The sequence below is a fragment of the Dryobates pubescens genome, chromosome 2 (assembly GCF_014839835.1).
Source record: "Dryobates pubescens isolate bDryPub1 chromosome 2, bDryPub1.pri, whole genome shotgun sequence".
Taxonomy (NCBI): domain Eukaryota; kingdom Metazoa; phylum Chordata; class Aves; order Piciformes; family Picidae; genus Dryobates; species Dryobates pubescens.
Genome location: NC_071613.1, coordinates 12,421,228 through 12,443,651, shown reverse-complemented (window position 1 = coordinate 12,443,651; position 22,424 = coordinate 12,421,228). Strand labels below are relative to the sequence as shown.

Below are 22,424 nucleotides of genomic sequence, written 5' to 3'. Positions count from 1 at the left end.
CACAAACACAATTTATTATTGATTATATTGTTTAAGTAGAAATCTGTGGATAGTTGACTTTTTATTCAGAATTTTCTAATATTTAGAAACATTCTTTTTAACAATAACTTGACACCTTAGGTGGTATTCATTTGGTTTTGTGTTTCCCTCAATCCAGCGCTGGGAGTTCAAACATCCCCAACCTTTCCTTCGCACTCGTGAGTTCCTGTGGCAAGAGGGTCACACCGCGTTTGCAACGTATGAAGAAGCAGCAGAGGAGGTAAATAATGAATGCATTGGAGCTTTTGCTTTCAGAAAGTTACCTGACTCCATAGGCAACACAACCACATCTTTTTCCTAGGACCTCCTAGAACTCGGTCTCTGTTTCTATGGGGATCCCACATGAAAATGCCAAGTGTACTAGAAACTTTTTCCTCAGATGTAACCCGTGTCTGAGGCTTTGAGTCCCTTCAAACAATATAGGGAGTCTGAAAAGTGTGTCATATAAAGAATGCTTTCCTTAAGTATTATTTTCCTTTAAAATTCTGTTTTCCTTAAACATACAAGTAATGTGTTCACATGGTACCTGCTAGAAATTCTAACCCTTCCTTTGTGCAAAAGGCAGATGTTTTGTTTGAGTATCAGGACATCTATTTATTTGCCTAGCAGATATTCAGACTTTCAGGTGGAAACTAGAAGTCAGTATAACCATTGGCCTGGCATTTCTGCAGTGACTCTTCTTGTTTTCTGTCATGGTTTGTAGTTTGATTTGATAGCTTGATTCATGGAAAATGACAGCCAAAGTTTAAAAGCAGCTGAAGAAATCCTATTCCTTTAATCACAATTTTGAGAAAGCATTACCCTGTTAAGATTTCAGACTCTGGCATGTAAAAATATGTCATGATTTAGCAAATACAAAATACTGAGTGATTCTGTTTACTGCAGGTGATGCAGATACTTGATCTCTACGCCCAAGTGTACGAAGATCTCCTAGCAATACCTGTTGTGAAAGGAAGGAAGACAGAGAAGGAGAAATTCGCTGGGGGTGATTATACAACCACTGTAGAGGCATTTATATCTGCCAGTGGAAGAGCTATCCAGGTATTTATCTATTGGAAGAAGTGGTTTTTTTTCAGTAAACACAGTAAGATGAAAACCTTAAATCTGTGCTTGATAAACTCAACTTTCTGTTAATCAGAATCTTCTCTCTGCAACTCTTTCAGGGAGCAACATCACATCACCTAGGGCAGAATTTCTCAAAAATGTTTGAAATTGTATTTGAAGATCCCAAGAAACCAGGAGAGAAACAGTTTGCTTATCAGAATTCCTGGGGCATTACAACTCGAACTATTGGTGTCATGACAATGATTCATGGAGATAACATGGGACTGGTGCTCCCACCTCGAGTAGCCTGTGTTCAGGTGTGTAAAAATGCCTGCCATTTTCTTTCCTGTCTTGACATTTGTGAGTGTTTCATCTTGGGCACATGGAAGAATTACCACAGGAGCCATCTAATTACAAAGTGTGCTCTATAAAGTTTAACCCATTTGAAATAGTTTTATCTGCAGCATTTGGATCAAAAGTATCTGAAAGAGGCCTACAGGAAAGCCAGGGAGGGAATTTTCACAAGGGCTTGTGGTGATAGGACCAGAGGGAATGAATTGAAGTTTGAGGAGAGTAGATTTAAACTGGATATGTTTTATATATGATTTTATAGAAATAAGAATGACTTCACCTTTTTCCCCCCCTCTCCAATTAAAAAATTAAAGCAGCGTGTCATAGCTGGGTGTGGACCAGAAAAATCAATGCAGTTAAAAATTTTAGTGAAATAATATTCCTGGTTTACACAGTGAGCCTATTTTTGTGTATTATTTGGACATGACAGTTCATGTATAAATTCTCCAGTTCCAACTTTCTCAGCCTCCTCTGCTGGATAGCTAGAATATAAGAGTATACAATCTGGATATAACTTAGGAATCAACGGCCGTCATACTTCTCTTTATCTGTTTAATATCTTTTAATATAATGTTCTTGTTGCTCTTCTCATCTCTTACCAGATTCAGCTACATCTGTGTGTCCCCCTTCACATGCAACCCCCCTGCTTCATACATCCTATGTTCATTTAAATTAGGTTCTTCACTTTTCTGGGCAGAGAAGTTAATATTCAGCAGTCCATTAAGCCTGTGCTCTTGTCCTAAAAGTTCAAAAGTTTAGGCTGTGTTCAGTGTCTGCTCTCTTCAGACAGACCCCTACTGATTTACAGCAAGGTTCAAGATAAGGTACTTTTCGGATGCCCCTTTGTGGTTTATGCACATAGATAAGGGGAACTGTCTGGTTCCTCCCTTTCCCTTCCAAGCCCCTCTTAGGCAATTCTTCCTCTGTAAAGACACTAGTTACTCTTAATCCCATCATAACCTAAAGTAAATGTTATGTTATATTGCAGGTGGTAATTATTCCCTGTGGTATCACAAATTCTCTTTCTGAAGAAGACAGAGAGGCTTTATTGAAGAAATGTAACGAATATCGGAACAGGCTGCTCGCTGCCAATATCCGCGTAAGAGCTGATTTAAGAGACAACTATTCACCTGGTTGGAAGTTCAACCATTGGGAACTTAAGGTACATTTATTTCCAAGAGGGGTTTTTAACCTTATGGGGGAGAGGAGGGTCATGATACTTTTATTCATGCCTTGTATTCTGAAGGCAAATATTTTCTCTTCAATGAAGAGTTCCTGCCTTATAATCAGTGAACAGTTTTATTAGACAGGCTGAAAGAATTGGGGCTGTTCAACCTGGAGTGGAGAAGGTTCTGTGGAGACCTTGTAGCTACATTTCAGTGTCTGAAGGGGACCTACTGAAAGGCTGAGGAAGGACTGTTTAGAAAGGCTTGCAGCATAAGGATGGGGGGCAGTGGTTTTAAACTGGAGCAGGGTAGATTTAGGTTGGACATGAGGAAGTTCTTCACAATGAGAGCAGTGAAATAAACAGTGGAACAAGTTGCCCAAGGAGATAGTGGAATCCCCATGCCATGGAGATATTCAAGATCAGACTTGATGGGGCCCTGTGCAGTCTGATCTAGTTGGAGTTGTTCCTGCTTGACTGCAGAAGGGATGGACAAGGTGACTTTTAAGGGTCCCTTCCAACCCAGTGCAGTGTGTGAATTAAAGGTGTTCTCTGAGAGCTGCTCTGTTTTCCAGGATTTACATGTCACTACTGGCTTTTTTTCAATCTACAAGTCTCCACTTCATATACCTAGACAATGAAATTAATAGTGCAAGTGACTTGCATGTTTTAGAATTTGTGCTAATACTTCAGTGTCTCCAGGATCACAAGAGTGCCTTCTTTGCACCTTTTGGGACAGGGAAGATAAACCTTTACAGCGTGAACAAAGGAGGGAGCCATTTTTTGCTGTTTCAAAATTACCATGTTCACCTCATGCAGTAGTTGAGAGGAACAGTTCTGCTTCATCAAATATAGAATGAAAATAGTGAGCAGAATAAACCAATGGTAATTAGAAACTGAATAATGCATTGAGTGATGTTATGGGAACATATTTTCTTTCTGCATTTTAAAATAGTTCAATCTATTAATCTTCAGTGTAAGATGATAGAAGCTCCCTGAGCTGTTGAAAGCTCCCATTCTGTCCAAGTTGTCTTCCCTTTATATAACTCTGTATAACTCTAATACCATGAATTCATGTTGGGAGGCTCTTAAAATAAAATTAAATTTATCCAGGAGGCAGACATGGTGGTTTTTATAAAATCTACTAGTATGTCCAGCATAATAGGTGAACTGCATCTCAGGCTAATTGCAGGCAAAGTGCACTTGTTTTATCAATTACTGATAAAGAATTTCACAGAATACAAGAGTACTTCAGTAACAAGTGCAAGAATGCACTAGAAAGTATTTTGCCTTATGCACTTTTCAGCCTAGCAGATCGCTCATGTCCAAGTACTTGTGTTATGTCTGGTATTAGTCCCATTGCTTGTTCTTAGGAAGTCTTCCTACATGAGCTTTAGGTATCCTTGTCCCGCTGAAAAGCAGCTTTGCAATTAGAAATGCTGGACATATTCTGCCAAGGTTTAGTTGTGGAGACAGCTTTCTTTATATGTCATAAACGAGAATGTTCAGTTCATATTAATTGTTCATAACAGTTTTGAATAGCTTTGCAGTAGGAGTATTTATTTCACACTTCAGGCAGATTTTACTATATTATTCATCTTTTTAGCATAAATAAGGAAGGGAGGACACGCTCATTTGATGGATATGAACTTGCAGAGATTGCAGAGCACAAAATATTGAGAAGGCTTGGGTAAATGTCTTCGATTTTCCTGTTCACCTGTTGAACACTACTTTTATTTTGAAGCTTACTGATTAGATTTCCCTTGGTGAAAACAAAAAAAACAACCAAAAGACAAAGCCACCCACCACAATGCATTTGCACTGACTTTCTTCATTTGCCATAAAATAATGTGTGGCATGGGACACGTGTCAACAGGTGTAGAGAAAATAAGTGAGACTCAATAGACTGTTAACTGACTAATAAATCCAGAGCTCTGTTTGTCTGATGTTATATGGGAGATGAGAAATTACATGGCTGTTATCACCAAAGTTTATGAAGCATAAAAGCTTTACATAAACAAAGCAATTGTTTCTAGTCCAATATTCTAGGCAATTATGTTGATATTAGGGCTATATTTAACAGTGTTCACTGTTTGCTCTTCATACAGTTGAAAAAGTTTTGTGAAAACAGAATTAAAAGGTATTTTTGATAAACTGGAACATTAAGCTGACTCTAGAGGTCTTAATCATTCAGACTTTTAAAGTCTGATTTGCACTGTCCTGGGTCTTAGTGTAGTTTCAGTTGTGCTTTAACTGTCTTATTACTTGCATGTTGGCTCAGGTGCAGTCTCCAAGCTCCTGAAGCAAATTTGCAGCAAGGCAGAAGGGGAGGAGGTGAAGAGAGTGTAGATGGGAAGGAAAGGAACATGTCAAAGCAGTGGAATACACACTGATTTTCTTTGAAGAAGCTTAAATGTGTAAAGTGATTCCAAATTAAGACCAAGATGGAGGGGTTGGGCTGTAACGGAAGAGAAAGGGAGAGACAATGAAGGAACTCTTCTGAGAATGGTTCATTCATCATAATCTTTTTTTAATGAAGGGTGTTCCAGTCAGGGTTGAGGTGGGACCACGAGACATGAAAAGCCAGCAGTTTGTAGCTGTCAGAAGAGACACAGGACAGAAGCTGACTTTTTCTGAACGTGAAGCAGAAGACAAACTGAAGCAGATTTTGGAGGAGATACATGCTAACCTTTACAAGAGGTAAATTGAGAGGTACAGTAAATGGTTGTGCTAATCACAGATGTACTTCTACCTCTCAGAAAAAATTCTCTCATTATTGGTTTATCCATGGAGAAAGACAGGTTAGGCTCATTTCTCTGGTTGTGACATTTTGTTTTCCTGTGTGTGAAACTTCTTCACACACTGTGAGAGAATTTGCCTGTTGTGCTCATGAAAAAGAATGTTAAAGGTTCTGAACTTATTTTAAAACACAGTTCCATGAATTCATGTGAAGTACTAGTAAATAAATGCATTGTAAGAAGTTGTTCATGGGATAACAGTGCACAGGATTGATTGCTGAAAGGTGCTTTTGGTAGAGAATTTTGGAAGACACAAAGTTGTCCAAGAAGCTTTAGTATTTGAAGTTCAGAAGTTTATTCTAAGACCCTATATCCTCTCGGCTTCCATAGGATTGTTTTCTTGTAAGCAATCAAATGATTTTTGGAACAAAATCCCTTGTGTGTCTGTTACTGCAAACTGTTCTTTGGACACACACTGAGGAAGACCAGTCTGAGCCAGCACTATGGCAGATGAGTTTTCCTACTTTCTCCTGTGGTGATCAAAGTTGCTTATAAGCAGAGTATTTTTACCATGTTTAAAAGCATTTTGCTATTTGGATTTAGAACAAAATCTAAAAATGAAAACTCTACAGCTGTAGTACTTATCTGTTTCTGTTTACAGCTGGAACTGACATTCACAATAGTTTGAAGTAGTGTGGTGATATGTACAGCAACCTGAAGAACACACCATTGGCAGTTAATCAAATCTTTCTCTCTTTCAGGGCAGAAGTGGTAGAAGGCCACCACCTGATTAGGCAGATTTGAATAGCTCCCCTTGTAACTTTTTGTTTTGACTGCCTTTAAAGACTCAGTTCATTTGACCAGTAAGGTTGTGTGCATAAGTCTGCCCTGACCAACTTTGGTTTTCCTTCTCTTAGAGCTTCTGAGGACCTAAAAAGTCATATGGTGGTGGCAAATACTATGGAGGACTTTCAAAAAGAGCTCGATTTAGGAAAGGTAAGGAAATCTACTGAATCCTATTCTGCTGAGGGCCTTCACATACTTTGTGGCCTTTACACATTAGCAAGGACCAGATATTTCAGAACTTTTATATGAATTCTGTTGTGGGGTTTATGGAACTCTCTTCTCACAAGCAGGTGAAGGGAAGATAAAATACTGCATTTAATAAATAGTGTTGCAAAGCTGCCACCATTCAAAATTTAGTCCTGTGCCAGCGGTGTCCTGAAGTGACTTACCATGCTGCAGCTGGGAAATCTGCATGCAGGTGTTGCATTTTTAACATAAAATGCTTTTCAGGGAGATTAATGTAAATATGTTATTCAGATTAAGATACATTTACTGCCATTATTCTAATGCAAACAATGAATAACACCTGTCAAGTCTCGTTAGAAGGTCCAAGTAAGAGTTTAAAGTACATGCTATTTACGTCAAAGAAGTTTTACCTTTATGACCCGAGTAGAAGGCATTGGGTTTATTGAGAATTGCTGCCAGTCAGAAGCCTTCTTGGCTTGATAGTCAGAATAACCCTTAATGTGGGCAATTGAGGTCTCCTGATCTAGAGAATCTAAAGCTCTAGTGAAGTGTTTAAAGTTTAGATGAGAGATTAAGTCTGTAGTAGAAAATCTGAGGTGCTGCTGCTTTTTCAGAGATCCACTGACAGAAGTTCTTAACCCTGAAATTCTGTCACAAACCTCCTCTTGTGAACTTGTTCGTGTACATTAATGTTTTCAAGTAGCAGGATCCTCAGGATCAATCATCAAAGCTGTGTATTTTATAAGGAGAGATCTATTGTTTGGTTTGTTTTTTTTCTGTAGCAATTAGCTGTACTCTGATGCAAAATGCACCAGTGCAAAGGATTCATAAAACTTCAGTTAATTTACAGGTTTAAGTTTATACTTGACCTTCCATCACCCTCTTTTCTTGCATTTGTATTGCACTTAAGTTCTATTTTTAACAAGTTCTAAAGGAATAATTACAAACCTCAGAGGAGGGACTGATTTAGCATGTTTAGAAAGTGAAGGGTATAGAGTTTTTAGGCATTCTGTGCCTTCTTTCCCTCCTGGACTGCAAAGTATCATTTCTTTCATGCAAATATCTCTAAAGCATCTGATGATTCTCGTGGTAGATTTTAAATGAATGAAAATCTTCAGTCATTGCTTAATAAACTGTGTTCTGCACAGATGTACAACTAGTGCTGCTGCTCTCCTGTTGTGATTTCAAGATGTGCCATCCATGTATCTTTCACTTCTGAAATAAACAAGCACTCTGAAGCTATGCTTGACTGTCTGCAAGACAAAGAAACAATTGAGGAGGACATAAGCTTTTAAACAAATCTTAGGAGTAAACTTGTATGTAAAGATAAACTGAAATGAAGAGTCCAAAAAGCAGGAATGCAACATGAAGCTAATTCTCATTGTTCATGCACATAATTCACTATCCTTTAATTTTGATGAAATACTATAGAACTCCTTTCTTCTCCTCCTGATGCAGAGGTTTCAAGTGTGATACCCTCTGCCTCTTGAGAGGGTAAAATGCTTGGTCTGCAATGTCCCGACATTCACTGTTGTGTACAGCTGGATTCGAGAGAGGGCCAAGATAATTTGTATTATGATAACAGCTCTAATATAACCTAGTTTATAATGTAGTTAAACTTGGAAATGGGAACAAATATTTTTCCATTCCCAGCCTGGGTAGTGGTTTGGTATTTAGGTTATCGGAGCTTATTATAACTGGCAGGTCTGAAATGGAAAAAATTACGTGTGCTGTTTTATGGCTGCTTCGCTCTCTAACTCTTGTCTGTAGCACAGACAAGGTTTTACAGCGTGGGTATTCTGTACTGCCATGAAACTGCTGTTTCAAGAGGGAAAATGTGTGAGCTGAAGTAGTCCTGCTTAATTCCTGTTGCTGTTTTCCCCTTATTGCAACTGCAGTGCAGTGTGTTAGCTCTTTAAAAATGGGAACTGCTTCTGTGGCCTTTTAAGTTGCCTGCAAAGTTTAGCCGAAACTCTTAGCTGCAGAGGTATTTAAACAAAGTTTCATTTAACTAATGGAAGATTAATGCAAGAACAATGCAGTAGAGGGGTAATAATTCCTTTTCTTCAATTCTTACACTGGAGGTTAGGAAGAAGTTCTTCATAGAGAGCGTGATTGCCCATTGGAATGGGCTGCCCAGGGAGGTGGTGGAGTGGCCATCACCGAGGGTGTTTAGGAGGAGACTTGATGGGGTGCTTGGTGCCATGGTTTAGTTGATTAGATGGTGTTGGATGATGGGTTAGACTTGATGATCTTGAAGGTCTCTTCCAACCTGGTTTATTCTATTCTAATTGCAAAAAGGTGAAGCCTTATAAAGGTGTATTCCAGGACAAGGCAAATTGGGAACTTAGTACTAAGAATGTAAATCTGTTGAAAGAAGGCCACAGATGAGCAAACCTTGTTCCCGGTTTGGTTAGAATGAAAATTACTCTGGAGGGTTAATTTAGTAGCTATTGTTGCCCCAAGCTATTAGCATTATATGAATGTTCAAATGTGTGAAGGGGGTGTCTTTTTAACAGTCACTCTACTTTTTATAGCAGTAAACAGAATTATCATTGTGAAAGTCCATTAAAAATGAAAAAAATCAGTAAAATTTGAAGAAGAGAAGGCTGAGAGGACAGCTTTTTGCTCTCTACAGCTACCCGAAAGGAGGTCGTAGTGAGGCCAGTGTTGGCCACTTCTCCCAAGCAGCTAATGACAGAACAAGAGGAAATGGCCTCAGGCTGCACCAGGGGAGGTTTAGATTGGCTAGTAAGAAGAATTTCTTTACTGCAACTGTGGTGATTCATTAGAACAGGCTGCCTAGGGAGGTGGTGGAGCCACAATCCATGGAGCTGTTCAAAAAATGAGCAGATATAGCAGTGTTGGATGTGGTTTTGTGGTCATGAAGGTGGTGGGTAGAAGGTTGGGCTTGATCATCTTAGAGGGTTTTTCCAATCTTAATGATTCTATGAATATAAAACCTGGGAAAACAGATGTTCTGCAAGAGCTAAGGGTAGTACTGAGAGAAGGGAATGAGATAATCATTTCAACTTTACTTACTATGTTTTCTTCAGTTAAGCTGACTGAAGGCAACAGCAGGAAAATACACACCACTTCCCTCCCACTCCCAAGCAAAAAGTGCTGTTGGCAGTTCATTTTACTTAAAATATTTGTGTCATTGTCTTGCTCAGAAAAGATGAACATTCATAGTAGTGGAATTAAAATGGAAGCTTCATTAGGAAAGCACTGTCTCGCAGTATGTAAGCAGCACTGTCTCACAGTATGCAGGCAAGCATTCTGCAGTTTGAAAGTTTTGAACTCTTCCTGAAAAACAGTATTTACAGCTTCCATGGAAGGAAGATAAATTGGGTTAAAAATTAAAATCAATACTCTGACTCGATGTGAATGCTGCTCTGAGGCTGTGCAGGTTTTACCAGCCTGCACTGTGGAGGGATGAGTGAGTTCATAGATTTCTCTGAGAGAGAGCCCAGAGAGATTGTGGGTGCCCTCTCGCTGAAGGTGTTCAAGGCCAGCTTAGATGAGGCCTTGAGCAAACAAGTCTAGTCGAGAGGTGTCCCTGCCCATGTCAGGGAGGTTAGAGTAGATGATCTCTAAGATCCCTTCCAACCTACACCATTGTATGATACAATGATTAAAATTGAATTGTAACAATCCTATCTTTTCCCACTCTAAGTGTACATGAGATCTTAAGGGTTGGGAATCTTCCAGAAAGAAGGCTGATTTTATTGTATTGTTTTTCAAATGTATAACTGTGGGGGTTTGGTTTGTTTTGTTTATCTCTTCTCACCTTCCCCTTCAGATTGTGCAAATCCCTTTTTGTGGGGAAATCGATTGCGAGGACTGGATCAAGAAGACCACTGCCAGGTAAAATTTGAACTGAACTGAAGAGCAGCAAAATGTTTTGGGTATAAAACAGGAATGTAAGATGCTTCTGGGCATGCATAGCACTAATGTACAGTGCTCAGCTTCGGCTCTTCCCCTTTACTCTGCTCCTGTGAGACACCCCCCACCCCCGATTACTGCATCCAGCTCTGGTGTCCCCATCATAAGAAGGACACAGAGCTGTTAGAGCGAGTCCAGAGGAGGGCCACAAAGATGATCCAAGACCTGGAGCACCTCTGCTGTAAGAATAAGCTGAGCAAGGTGGGGTTGTTCAACCTGGAAAAGAGAAGACTCCTGGGGGAACCTTATAGCTGCCTTCTGATACTTTGAGAGGGCCTACAGGAATGCTGGAGAGGGACTTCTCATAAAGGTGTCAAGCAACAGGACAAGAGGGAATGGTTTTAAGCTGAGGAAAAAGTTCTCCAGTAGAGGGGTGGTGAGACTCTGGAACAGGTTGCCCAGAGAGATTGTGGATGGCCCTCCCTGGAGGTATTCAAGGCCACATTGAATGAGACTTTGAGCAATCAAGTCTAGTTGAGAGGCATCCCTGTGCATGGCAGAGTACTTGGAGTGGATGAGCTCTAAGGTCCCTTCTAATCTAAGCCATTCTATGATTCGTACTGTCCTGCATAATTCAATATATTCACTCCCTTCGTTCTGAAACTTTCAGGCTAATTAGCATGCTTTTGAGATTTTAATCTATAATATATTTTGTTGCACCTTTATTTCTAAGTATTTACGAATGTGCTTTTATTTCAGGGATCAAGACCTTGAGCCTGGTGCCCCCTCCATGGGAGCAAAAAGCCTCTGCATACCTTTCCAGCCTCTCCGTGAGCTACAGTGTGGGGCAAGATGTGTCTGTGGCAAAAACCCCGCCAAGTTTTACACCCTGTTTGGTCGTAGTTACTGAATTACTGGTGAAAGCTCCTTCTCCTTTATCTGTGAATTGAACTTTTTTTAATGAGACTGAAATAGCCCCCAAATTTAATCGGTTTTGCGACTTTTTAAATGATTCAGCAAACAAAGCCATAAACTGTAACATCCCTTCCTCTCCCTGTCCCCCAGTTGTCAATCTTAGGCTAGGAGTAATTCACAGATTTTTCTGTAAACATCTCTACTAATAAACCAGTATTGTGAGCTGTAATATGCTTTGGTTGTCTTTTCTGTCTTGCTGAGTGGGCAGGATGGGTACCCTTTGCCCATCTCTTGCTTCCATTTTGGTGCATGTATCTTCTTGTACATTGAGAAAGCATCTGAAAGATTGGAGAGAGCGTTACAAACACTCCACAGTACAGTTCAGTGTGCCAACATAAACTTTGAAGGTAAAACATCTGCTTTTAACTGGCCAGCAGGAGCAGGGAAGTCATTGTGCCCCTGGACTCTGCATTGGTTAGGCCGCACCTTGAATCCCGTGTCCAGTTCTGAGACCCTCAGTTTAAGAAGGACATCGAGACACTTGAAGGTGTCCAGAGAAGGGCAACGAGGCTGGGGAGAGGCCTTGAGCACAAGCCCTATGAGGAGAGGCTGAGGGAGCTGGGATTGTTTAGCCTGGAGAAGAGGAGACTCAGGGGTGATCTCATTGCCCTCTACAACTACCTGAAAGGTGGTTGTGGCCAGGAAGGAGTTGGTCTCTTCTCCGAGGCAACCAGCACCAGAACAAGGGGACACAGTCTCAAGCTGCGCCAGGGGAGGTTTAGACTCGAGGTGAGGAGAAAGTTCTTCACTGAGCGAGTCGTTTGTCATTGGAATGTGCTGCCCAGGGAGGTGGTGGAGTCACCATCCCTGGAGGTGTTCAAGAGGGGATTGGACGTGGCACTTGGTGCCATGGTCTAGTCATGAGGTCTGTGGTGACAGGTTGGACTCGATGATCCTCGAGGTCTCTTCCAGCCTTAGTTATACTGTGATACTGTAACTGTGCCTTCAAAGTTTTCAGTCTTCAGAACAGTGTTGCTGCTAACTTATGGTAAATGCTAACCTTTTTGAGAGATGTTTCAAGGAATATTTTCACCTCCTGGTAAAACAGGCTTGAAGGCCTTTTTGCACTAAATGCCACATTGTTGCCATTTCTTGCAGATATTTTGCAAAGCCCTTCTTTTCTTCTCTTGTAAACAGGTATTTATAGCTGTCTTAATGATCCTCCAATGAGTAGTGCAAAGGCAATCTGTACAGATTCTCAGCCTGGAGAAGACAATATTCCAGGGAGAGCCTTATTGGTGAAGGGGGCCTACAGGAAGGCTGGGGAGGAACTTTTGATAAGCAATAGGACAAGATGGAATGGTCTTAAGCTGAGGGAGAACAGGTTTAGACTGGATTTTATGAAGAAGTTCTTTGGCAGGAGGATGGTGAGACTTCAGAATAGTTTGCCCAGGGAGGTTGTGGATGCCTCCTTCCTGTGGGTGTTCAAGGCTGGGTTGGAGGAAGCCTTGAGCTGCCAGATCTAGCTGAGGGGCATCCTTGCCCATGGTGGGGAGGTTGGAGTAGATGATCTCTAAGGTCCTTTTCAACCTAAGCCATTCTCTATGATTCTATGATTTTTAGTGCTGAAGATTTTAGGCTGCAGTGGTATCTATAGCAGGTTTTCATGAAACCCTTTAGCCTTTCCTGCACTTTGTGTTGCTTTAGCAGACACAGCTGGGTGATGCAGAGTTATTAAATTATTTTTAAAACCCCCAAAACTTACTTCCATGCTGAGTATAGGATTGACTTAAGAAAAACAGATAGTTCTGGAACAAAATACCTTTTGAATACCATGCTTAATACATTACTTGTTCCTCCTCTGTGTTTGAACGCTATCGGTGTAAACTGCTTTCCCTGAAAAGAGTTGAGCAAGTAGCTGCCAAATAAAGAGTTGGACCTCAGACTCTTCCTAGGCCAATACTACATGGCCTATCTGTTTTTCAAAACCCTGTTTTTGTGTACCATGAATAGGCTAAAAGTCTTAAGCATACAGGAGACTTGCAGTGTTACTTCCAGATTTTCACTGTTTGCTTCTCAAAAGCATGCACGTTGTTTCCTTTTGCCCAGATTCTTGTGGTCAGCCTTAGGAGCCAAAATGTTTAATACTCAGTTTGAACCGGTGGCCTCTCCAGTTTAGGATCCTGCACCTTGTGATAATACCTCAGTTTTTTAATAGAATAGTGTGAAAATGGTTAAATATTTCAGATAACTTGCTCAGAGTGCTTGAGCACTTGAAAATTCTCTCTAATATTCCTTGGATGGTGATTGCTTCTAGAAGGTTTGCTTCAGTTGCAGCCCAAGGATGAGGGTTAGTTCTGGAAGGTTTGCCTGTGTCTTAAAATCATCTGGCTTCCATTCACCTACCCAGCTATTTTCTCACTGTATAAACAAAGTCTCAGGTGTAGTAGTGAGCAAAGGATTTGAGTAAGGATACATCAGTGCCTGCAGTCATCTTGTTTTCAGCTGATAGAATAGAACAGAATAAACCAGGTTGGAAGAGACCTTCAAGATCATCGCATCCAACCTATTATCAAACCCACCTAATCAACTAAACCATGCAACCAAGCACCCTATCAAGTCTCCTCCTAAAACACTTCCCCAATGATGGTGACTCCACCACCTCCCCAGGCAGCCCATTCCAATGGACAATCACTCTCTCTGTGTAGAATTTCTTCCTAACCTCCAGCCTAAATGTAGCAGATGAGTGGTCCTAAGGTCTTTCTATCCTGGTATGCTCTTTCTAACACTGACTGGAGTTACACTTTGAGAAAGAGCATAAGTAGTAATACCAGGGTGATGTTTTCTCAGTCTCTAATGAAGGGCATCTAAGGCTGCTCTTCAGAGGAGTTGCTTACTGTGGTACTCTGGCTGAGAGAAGGGGAGAGGCAATAATCAGCAGCTTCAGTGTTCTTGTGCATAACAGACAGCATTGTGCCAAGATTTTTTTTGACAGCAAAACAGATAATGGAAAAAAGAGATGATCACTTTCAGCTCCCATTGAAACACTCTACCACACTGCTGTTTTAAAAATGAGATGTAGATGATGTTCATAGCACAGAACAAAGGGGAGGCAAAACTAAGTGCAGGCTCTAATGCTGCTGCACCCTTATCAGTTTGAACAAACAGCCAATCTTCAACCAGTTGACTGGATCAGATTAATGAGTAAGCATGTTGACAGCACCATTCCTGGAAATGAGCTGCTCTCAACCTACAAATGAGTTCGTTTGGTGCCAGAGATTTCACAGAAAGCCACCCCCCACTCCTCTTTTTTTCCCCCCCTTTCCTCCTTCCTCTTTCCCTTAGTATGTTTCTTCCTAATCATCTTCACGTGTGAAGTGTCTGGAATGTGGATGACTCACCTGTGGTGATCTTCCACAGACAAGCTAATGTCTGCCTGTGAGAGGTAAGTCCATCTCAGGTATCCTTTCACCAGAAGCCAAATCTGAGCTATCTGTAAAGCACTTGGGGAAATGTCCATACTCTTAAAATTATACTGGCATGAAAACTTTGAGACCCTCAGTAGACTGTCTCTGTTAGAAAGTAAATGTATTAATCAGAACCACAGCATGGTAGAAGTTAGAAATGGCCTATGAAGATCATCTAGTCCAACCCCCCTGTGAAAGGAAGGTCACATAGAGTAAATCATACAGGAACATGTCCAGGTGGGTTTTGCATGCCTTCAGAGACCAAGACTTCACAGCCTCTCTGGGCAGCCTGTTCCAGTGCCCTGCCACTCTCAAAGTGAAGACTTTTTCCTTCAGTTAAACTGGAACACAGGACTTTCCATATAATCTCCACTGCCCCTTGTCCTGTCTCTAGACAGCACTGAGAAGAGTCTGGCTTCATCTACAAAAATAGAAATGGGTAGATTCAGATTGGATGTTAGGAAGGAGTTCTTCACCATGAGAGTAGTGAGACGCTGGAACAGGTTGCCCAGGGAGGTGGTAGAAGCCTCATTTCTGGAGGTTTTCAAGGCCAGGCTGGATGTGGCTGTGAGCAAGCTGATCTAGTGTGAGGTGTCCCTGCCCATGGCAGGGGGATTGGAGCTGGTTGATCCTTGAGGTCCCTTCCAACCCTAACAATTCCATGATTCCTCACACTCACACTTTACATAGTGATAAGCATTAATGAGTTCCCCCCCCCAGTCTCATCCTGGCTAAACAGTCCCAGCTCTCTTACCCTTTCCTTCTGAGGTAGGTGTTCCAGCCCCTTAATCATAGTAGCTCTCCGCTGCACTCTCCAGTAGTTCCTTGTCCTCGAACTGGGGAGCCCACAACTGGTTTCAGTGTTCCAAATGAGGCCTCAACAAGGCAGAGTAGAGGGAGCCTCCAATGACCTGCTGACCACGCTCTTAATAACACACTAGAATACATTACAGCTGGTTAAATGGCACTGCTCTGTGCTTGTAATAGAACTGCAAATCTCTGTGTGTGCCGTAGTTCATAGAGTTGCGTACTGATAAATTCAGGTTAAAGAGCATAGTAAGGTGGGATGTAGGGGAAGTGCTTTAACCTGGTGCTGCTCCTTAGTGACAAAAGAGAGCACACTTGAACGTTTTGGCTCTGCTGCAAAAGAAATGCTTCACTTAACCTCTTGTTCTAGTAATCAAGACCTTTTGTAAGTCAGGACTTCTGAGAGCTCTGAAGTTTGATGTTGGTCTGTTCCCATTGAAAAGAGCAGCTCGAAAAAAATGTTCTCACTTTTCATGCTCTGTAGTTCAGAGAATAAAATAATTGAGTAGTTGAATGCTACTTTAATACAAGAAGGAGGAAAACACCGTAGAAGTACCTGGAATAGAAGTAGTAACACAGGTGAGAGAGGGTGAAGAGCAGGTAACCAATTTCAACATTTTAATTCACCCTACAGTATTAGTGATGTTCTTAAAATGGGGGGAAGGGGGTAGGGGGAGGGAAGGGGAGCTCTCAAGAATTGCAACTGCAGTGTATAGGTAGGCACATGGCCAAATGTGAAGAATTACCTCTGTTAGCAGGCAAAGCTTCTAACAAACTGGACTTTAAACATAAATATTTTGGCTGTTTGAAACCCTGTGAACAAAGAAACTAAATGCATGTTGGGGGTGGGCATCTTGAGTGTTTAATCTAAAGTTCATTTGCCTCAGGCAGTCTAAGGTCAGCAGGGACAGTTGGTCAGCCCAGATTATCAGTACCATTATCTTATCTCTGTGTGGCTGTACTGCATGTAATTCCCTTCCGCTTCACCTCGTAACTAGCTGTGTGCATTTATGTACACAGATGGGCATCTCAAACAAAAAATGGATCATAAACTTTTCAAGGAAGGCACCTGTCCTTATCATCTCTATTGCCTAGTGCATTATTAGTAGCTAGATTTCCTTCTTCATGTGAGCCTACATTCAAGACTTCAAGAGATACTGCAATGAGTGACCAAAAAGAAAAAGAAGTTACTGCTTCAGGTTATTACTCTGCTCCAGAAATGGCACCAAGTACAAGCTAGGACTTCTGCAGCTCTTATTTCCCCCTTGAATTCTGGTCATGCTTTCATCCTTGCAAGTGGGTAAGGATTACTTTGGCAGGGACAGGCAGGGTTTTCTAAATGGGAAACAAACAGTGTGCTTTGGACTTACTGTTAAGGCTCAGCTTCCATGTTTACTGGCTGCAGATTTAGCAAATGGCCTTCAACTATGCTCCATTTCACAGAATCACAAAATGTTAGGGGTTGGAAGGTATCTCTAGAGATCATCTAAGTCTGACCCCACCACCAAAGTAGGATCACCTAGGGCAGGCCACACAAGAGCACATCCTGGCAGGTTTTGAAAGTCTCCCGAGAAGGAGACTCCACAACCTCACTGGGCAGCCTGTTCCAGTGCAATGTTAAAACATGCTAAAAGCAGAACCACTTTAGAACTCTAGGTTGCTAAAATCATCTGATTAATCCAAGGTTGCTGATCACTTTGGCTCTCTTTGAATCTTGTTCTTTGGGCAGCATGTTCAACAACCCTTGCAGGCAGTTCACGTTTACCCCATGCTTAAAAACTACGTCTGCCCAGCATGGATTTCAAATGTCTTCCTCCACAGTAGTGTCTTCTCAGCACTACATGTAACTGAAATGTCTGAAATGGATATCAGGGGAGAGTTTGATGCAAAAGAAATGCACTTCTATCTGCATCAATTTTTTGAGCCACCTTCTTATGCTCTACCGCCTGGGCGTTATTCAGTCTTCAGACAGTGGCAGTGCTGGTGCTCTAGCAGTCTCTCTTGGTTTATTTTCAGTTTTGTGAGGGAAAAAAACAACAACCCAAAACTTCCTGAAGGTGGAACTCCCACAGTGACTGCAGCCTTCAGGCTGCCTTCACAGGACAAATCTTGCTGAGCTGCCCTTTAAACTGACTTATTGCTTTACTGCTTCCTATAAAAGTGACTCCCACATGTAAGCAGCACTGACAGGTGACAGGCAGAACCACAAGCAGCGAGCTGCTCCTTGCACAGCTCTGTCCTGCTCAGAGTAAGGGGAAGAGCGCAGCAGAAATGGGCCGCTACTCAGGCAGGAGCAGCAGGCTTATCTTCATGAGTGTGGTGAGCCTTGTGCTTTTTGCTGTTGAGATCTCAATATCCTACATTGGCAATTCTCTTTCCTTAGCCTCAGATGCCTTTGCTGTTCTCTCTCACTTCATCTCCATGATCATCGGGCTGTTTGGTGTCAGGTTCAGTCGCATCAGATGGCACAAGTCTAGCACTTTTGGCTTCAGCCGGGCAGATGTGCTGGGAGCTTTTGGCAACACTGTTTTTGCCACTGCCCTGATGTTCAGTATCTTTGTTGAAGCGATCAAGAGGTTTATCAACCCTCAGAAGACTGAGCAACCACTGCTTGTCCTCGTTATTGGAATTGTTGGTCTGTTCTTCAATGTGCTCAACTATGTCGTCTTCCTGGACTGCTGTTATTGTCGTGCACCCCAACAAGACATTGAAACAGGTAAACAACCTAATGTAAGTTGCTCAACATTCCAAGCCCTCTGCACTTCTGCTTAATAACTTTTCTAGAGACTATTTACTGCTGTTGTCGTCTTCGTTCTTTTGTTAGCAAGGGTAATGGATTTGATGCCTGAACCCATATAAGCTTCCAGCTGTCACACATGTGTTTCTCAGTAAGCAACACATTAAGTAGTGCATGCATTGACTTTCTAAAGTATACCTATCTACAAGAGAAACTTTCTCCCTAATCCACTGCCTGGCTAAACATGGGACAAAGTGTGCTACCACCCTAAGGAGATATTTACTAAGAAATAACTAATCCTGAAATACCAATCATCCACAATCCCCACTCTCAATGCTTCAGTAATTCTGCTGTAGATTTTGTCTAGGAGGTGGTTATCTTTTGAGAAGCGTTCACAGGTTTTATGAGACAAAAGGATATGGACAAAAGGAGAGCCTCAGCCTTCCTTGATTTGGGGGGAAAACCGTTTTGAGAATGTTTGGGCGCTGAACAAAACACCTGTGGATGCAGAGCTGAAGTATTCTTTGAAGATGTTTGTTAATCTGTGCTTGGGACAGTGTGAAGGGGAGAAGCAGGGACACTGTTGCTTTAATCTTTTGCAGGAGATTCTGTTGTGTGCTCAGAGCTTTAACCTTTTAGTTTGTTTCTCTTAGCATACAATTTTAAACTTACATCATTTGGGAGGAGGAGGGATGTGGAGTAGTTTTTTATTACTGCAGACACCATCTCACAGAAACATCCAGGTAGGAAAAGACTCTCAGGATCACCCTAAACCATATTCCCAAGCACCACATCCAAAGGACCTTTAAACACATCCAGGGTTGGTGACTCACTTGATTAGACGTAAGACACATGTGAGTTGTCTTTCCCTCTCTGTACACACACACACACACATATATATATAACATCTTAAAAATAGTAATATTTCAGCTGGGATAGGAACCAGACATTTGCAAAGAATTAAGGGGACACCCTGGGAGGGACAGCTGAGAGAACTTTAATAAAGCAGCTTCTGCTTTGCACTGCCTTAGGTGAGGTAAGGTAAGTCTGACATCTGACTTTAAGGCTGGATAAGTCTTTGGGACTAGAAATTAAAAGTTTGTTAGTTTACATTTCAGTGTTGAATGGGTTTTCTGTAGGACTTAAAGTGGAAAATATTTTTGTTCATTATTGAATGTATCACCAGATGATACTGAAGCTTACTGAAGTTTAGTGTATAACACTAAACTTACTTCACTGCCTGTTTTTCAGATGCTCAGCTATTTGAAATTTGGGCTGCTCTTAGACTAATTACATACATAATGGTGTATATTTAACAGAGGGATTTAAAGGGGGTTTATGTTGGGAACTGTCAGCAATTCCTGACAAAGTCTGTTTGAGGGCTTCTTCAAAGGCTGCATCCAAAACTGTGCCTCTGGGTGAAGTCAGGGGGAAGGAACACATCAGCATGTAAACCCAAAGGCAGAGAGTGTCAGGCAGTTAGGGAATTAACTGCAATGAACAGCAGTTTGGAGGTAAATGTCACTCTCCCTGAATTTCCAGGATCTTTGGGACCACACAGATATCCCTCTTCCCCTGACAGACTCACATCGAAGTTCCTGGCAACTCCACTTTGTTTTCAACTGAATTTCAGTTGCTTAAGCCAGGGATGAATTGTGTAACATTCCATGAAGACAGTGTGTAGATTTGTTGGTGGTTTTCCATTCTGTTTCTGGTATGGCAAGTCTTCTCTCCTTATGGTAATGTCTACAGAGAAGACAATACCAATTTACCCTGTAAAGGGAATGTTGCTGTCTTTTGGACTTGATTTTATAATTCCCCCTTGGGTAAAATGTCACATTATTTCCTCTAACTCACTCTGCAGCCAACCTGAGTGGGGATTTTATTGCATTTCTTTAAAAAGAGACATTATTCACCAAATACTATACTCTGAAAAGTATAGTTGTATTCTGTCTGTATTTTTATGTATCTATATAAACGTGAAGGAAAAAAAAAGAGGGATTCCATCTATGTCTCTTGTCATCCTGTGCATTAAAAAACAGATACTCCTTCCTGGAGATGGAAGTCAAGGCAAATTTTCTTGTGTCAGCACCACTAGCAGAAATCCAAGTGGATTTTCATGCTCTTTTGAATCCTGCTGGTGCAATCCAGCTGCTCACAGGCAATACCCTCAGTGACACCTGAGCAATCTCCTGACATCAGTGGTGGTTCGCTGGAGGGTAAAGGTTTGTAGAGCAGCCCTCTAGCTTTTATGCTGTGTGGGAAAGTGGGAAGGCTGCCTTCAAATCTCTGTTCCCCAAGAAGACAACCCTATTCTCTCTTGTGATTGTTTGGCTCACTTCAAAAAAACACAAAGCACAAACTAGAGAGAGCAGTTCAGTCATCCATTGACGTATTGTGGATGTTGAGGGCAGTGCGAACAACAAAATCCTCCAAATCAAATCCTTCCACATGTTTCTACATGTATTAATGCCACAAGTGATTGCAACAGCCAGTAGTTCATCTGAATTCTCTGTTGCATGGGCTGTCAAGAACAGGAAAAAGTAGCTGGTGGGTTCCTGGTTGGTGCTGTCAGCAGAGGCAGAGCAAGCCATGCCTGCAACAAGCATCCAGTGAATACAATGTAGTATTTATGGGTGTCAACCCAGCTCTCCATCTTTTTCCCTTGTTCTACTCCTATGCTCTACATTTATCTCATTGCAACATCCATGCCTTAGGTTCTCATCTTCATACACATATTCCTGCTGAGCAGGTATAAATGTGTTTTTCCAAGCTGCCATCCCTGTTTACCCAGGCAGACTAAATTTCATTCCTCTACCCATCAGCTGGGTTGTTTTGTTTCACCCCTTACTCTTCTATCCCTTTCCCTTCTTCTTTCTGTTTCTTGCTACTCTTTTGCTCTGTGTCTTACTCCTTAAGTCTTCATCTACTGACATCTCCCTTTGCCTCTCCCTTCCCTATTCAGATTCCTGTCTGTCCCCTTTGCTAGCTGCAAGCACTCATCTCCTCCCACCAGGATAAATTAGAGTCTCTCTGCTCTCTAGGTCCATCTTTGCACTTGATTCAATCAGTAGTACCTACCCCACACTATGCTAGGACTAAGAGGGGAGAGGTCAGCAAGAGTATAGGCACAACATACCCTTGACCTTTCTTTTAGTGCTGGCCCAGAACAGCAATTGCACTTATGCTGTAATAGCTCTCTAAGGGACCTGCCACATAGAGGTACTTGGGCCAGCTGTGCCATCCATAGCAGTGTGGAGGGCAGAACAGTCTGGTTATTGCTTTGATGTAAAAACCCAGGAAATACTTGTTAAAGCATGGAAATGTTAAAACTTCCCTAAGAAACATTTGCCAGGAGTTAACCTTCACAAAACACTTTTCATACTGTTGCTGTTGGAAATGAGTGACAGAACAGCTTTAGCCAGTTTCCTGATAGTTTTGAGGTCTTGTATGATAAGCAGAATGTTTTGACACCAAAAAAAAAAAGAAGAAGGTGGCAAAATAATAAGCAGCTGAACTGAAAAAAAAAATAATAATAGGAAATAAATAAGAAAATAAATAAGAAAAAAAAAAAATCAGGCTCTTAAAATAAATACCAGACAACTTTAATACTGGCCATGCCCTTTACAGTCAGCCATAAAAATACAGAAGCCTGTTTTATTGCCCACAGACATTAGTTTCCTCTTGTTTGTACAGTTTGGTGTAATTGTCTTTTCTGCTAATTTACATGCAGCCTTAAACTGTTCACAGCTTCAAAAGCACCACATTAGTCTGATTACAGTAATTCTCTGTTGTTTGTCTTGAGAAAATTAATAAAGATTCAACGTGGAGAAAACATTTGTCCTGTTGTCTTGTGATCTGTACAGAGACATGGGGGGGAAGCAGGAAGCAAAGACATCACCCATCTTAACCTGTCTGATACTGAGCCACCCATAAAAAGGCTGGGGCTATGAGAAGCAGCTCTAACCTTCTCAAAAGAGACTTCATGGTCTCTGCACACTGCACAACTCATTAAACAAAACATGTTGTGTGTCAGCAGCCAAGTGCCTTGCATTTATACTCTGGTAAGTGCAATTTAGCAAGCATGTGTGAGCTTTTTACTTGGAAACACTGCTGGGTCTTGATTCTACTATCTCATTGTTCACCAGCAGCCTGCCTCTCAGATAAGAGGTAGCAGTCACATACATGGAAAACATACCTTCATTCTCCTCCTGAACCTTATGCAGAGCAAGTTTATTTATTCT

General features: G+C 41.5%; 1 protein-coding gene across 1 annotated transcript in view; it reads left to right on the top strand.

Moving 5' to 3' along the window:
• The window catches only part of EPRS1 (glutamyl-prolyl-tRNA synthetase 1), a 46,847-nt gene extending 35,456 nt beyond the window's left edge, over positions 1-11,391 (top strand). Inside the window, exons 25-32 of the mRNA XM_009900073.2 lie at positions 158-259; positions 925-1,080; positions 1,203-1,400; positions 2,423-2,596; positions 5,139-5,299; positions 6,255-6,333; positions 10,172-10,236; positions 11,014-11,391. Coding sequence (XP_009898375.2) covers positions 158-259; positions 925-1,080; positions 1,203-1,400; positions 2,423-2,596; positions 5,139-5,299; positions 6,255-6,333; positions 10,172-10,236; positions 11,014-11,164 — 1,086 coding nt within the window. The 3' untranslated portion in view covers positions 11,165-11,391. The remainder of the gene's footprint in view (positions 1-157; positions 260-924; positions 1,081-1,202; positions 1,401-2,422; positions 2,597-5,138; positions 5,300-6,254; positions 6,334-10,171; positions 10,237-11,013) is intronic.
• Positions 11,392-22,424: the final 11,033 nt, after the last annotated feature.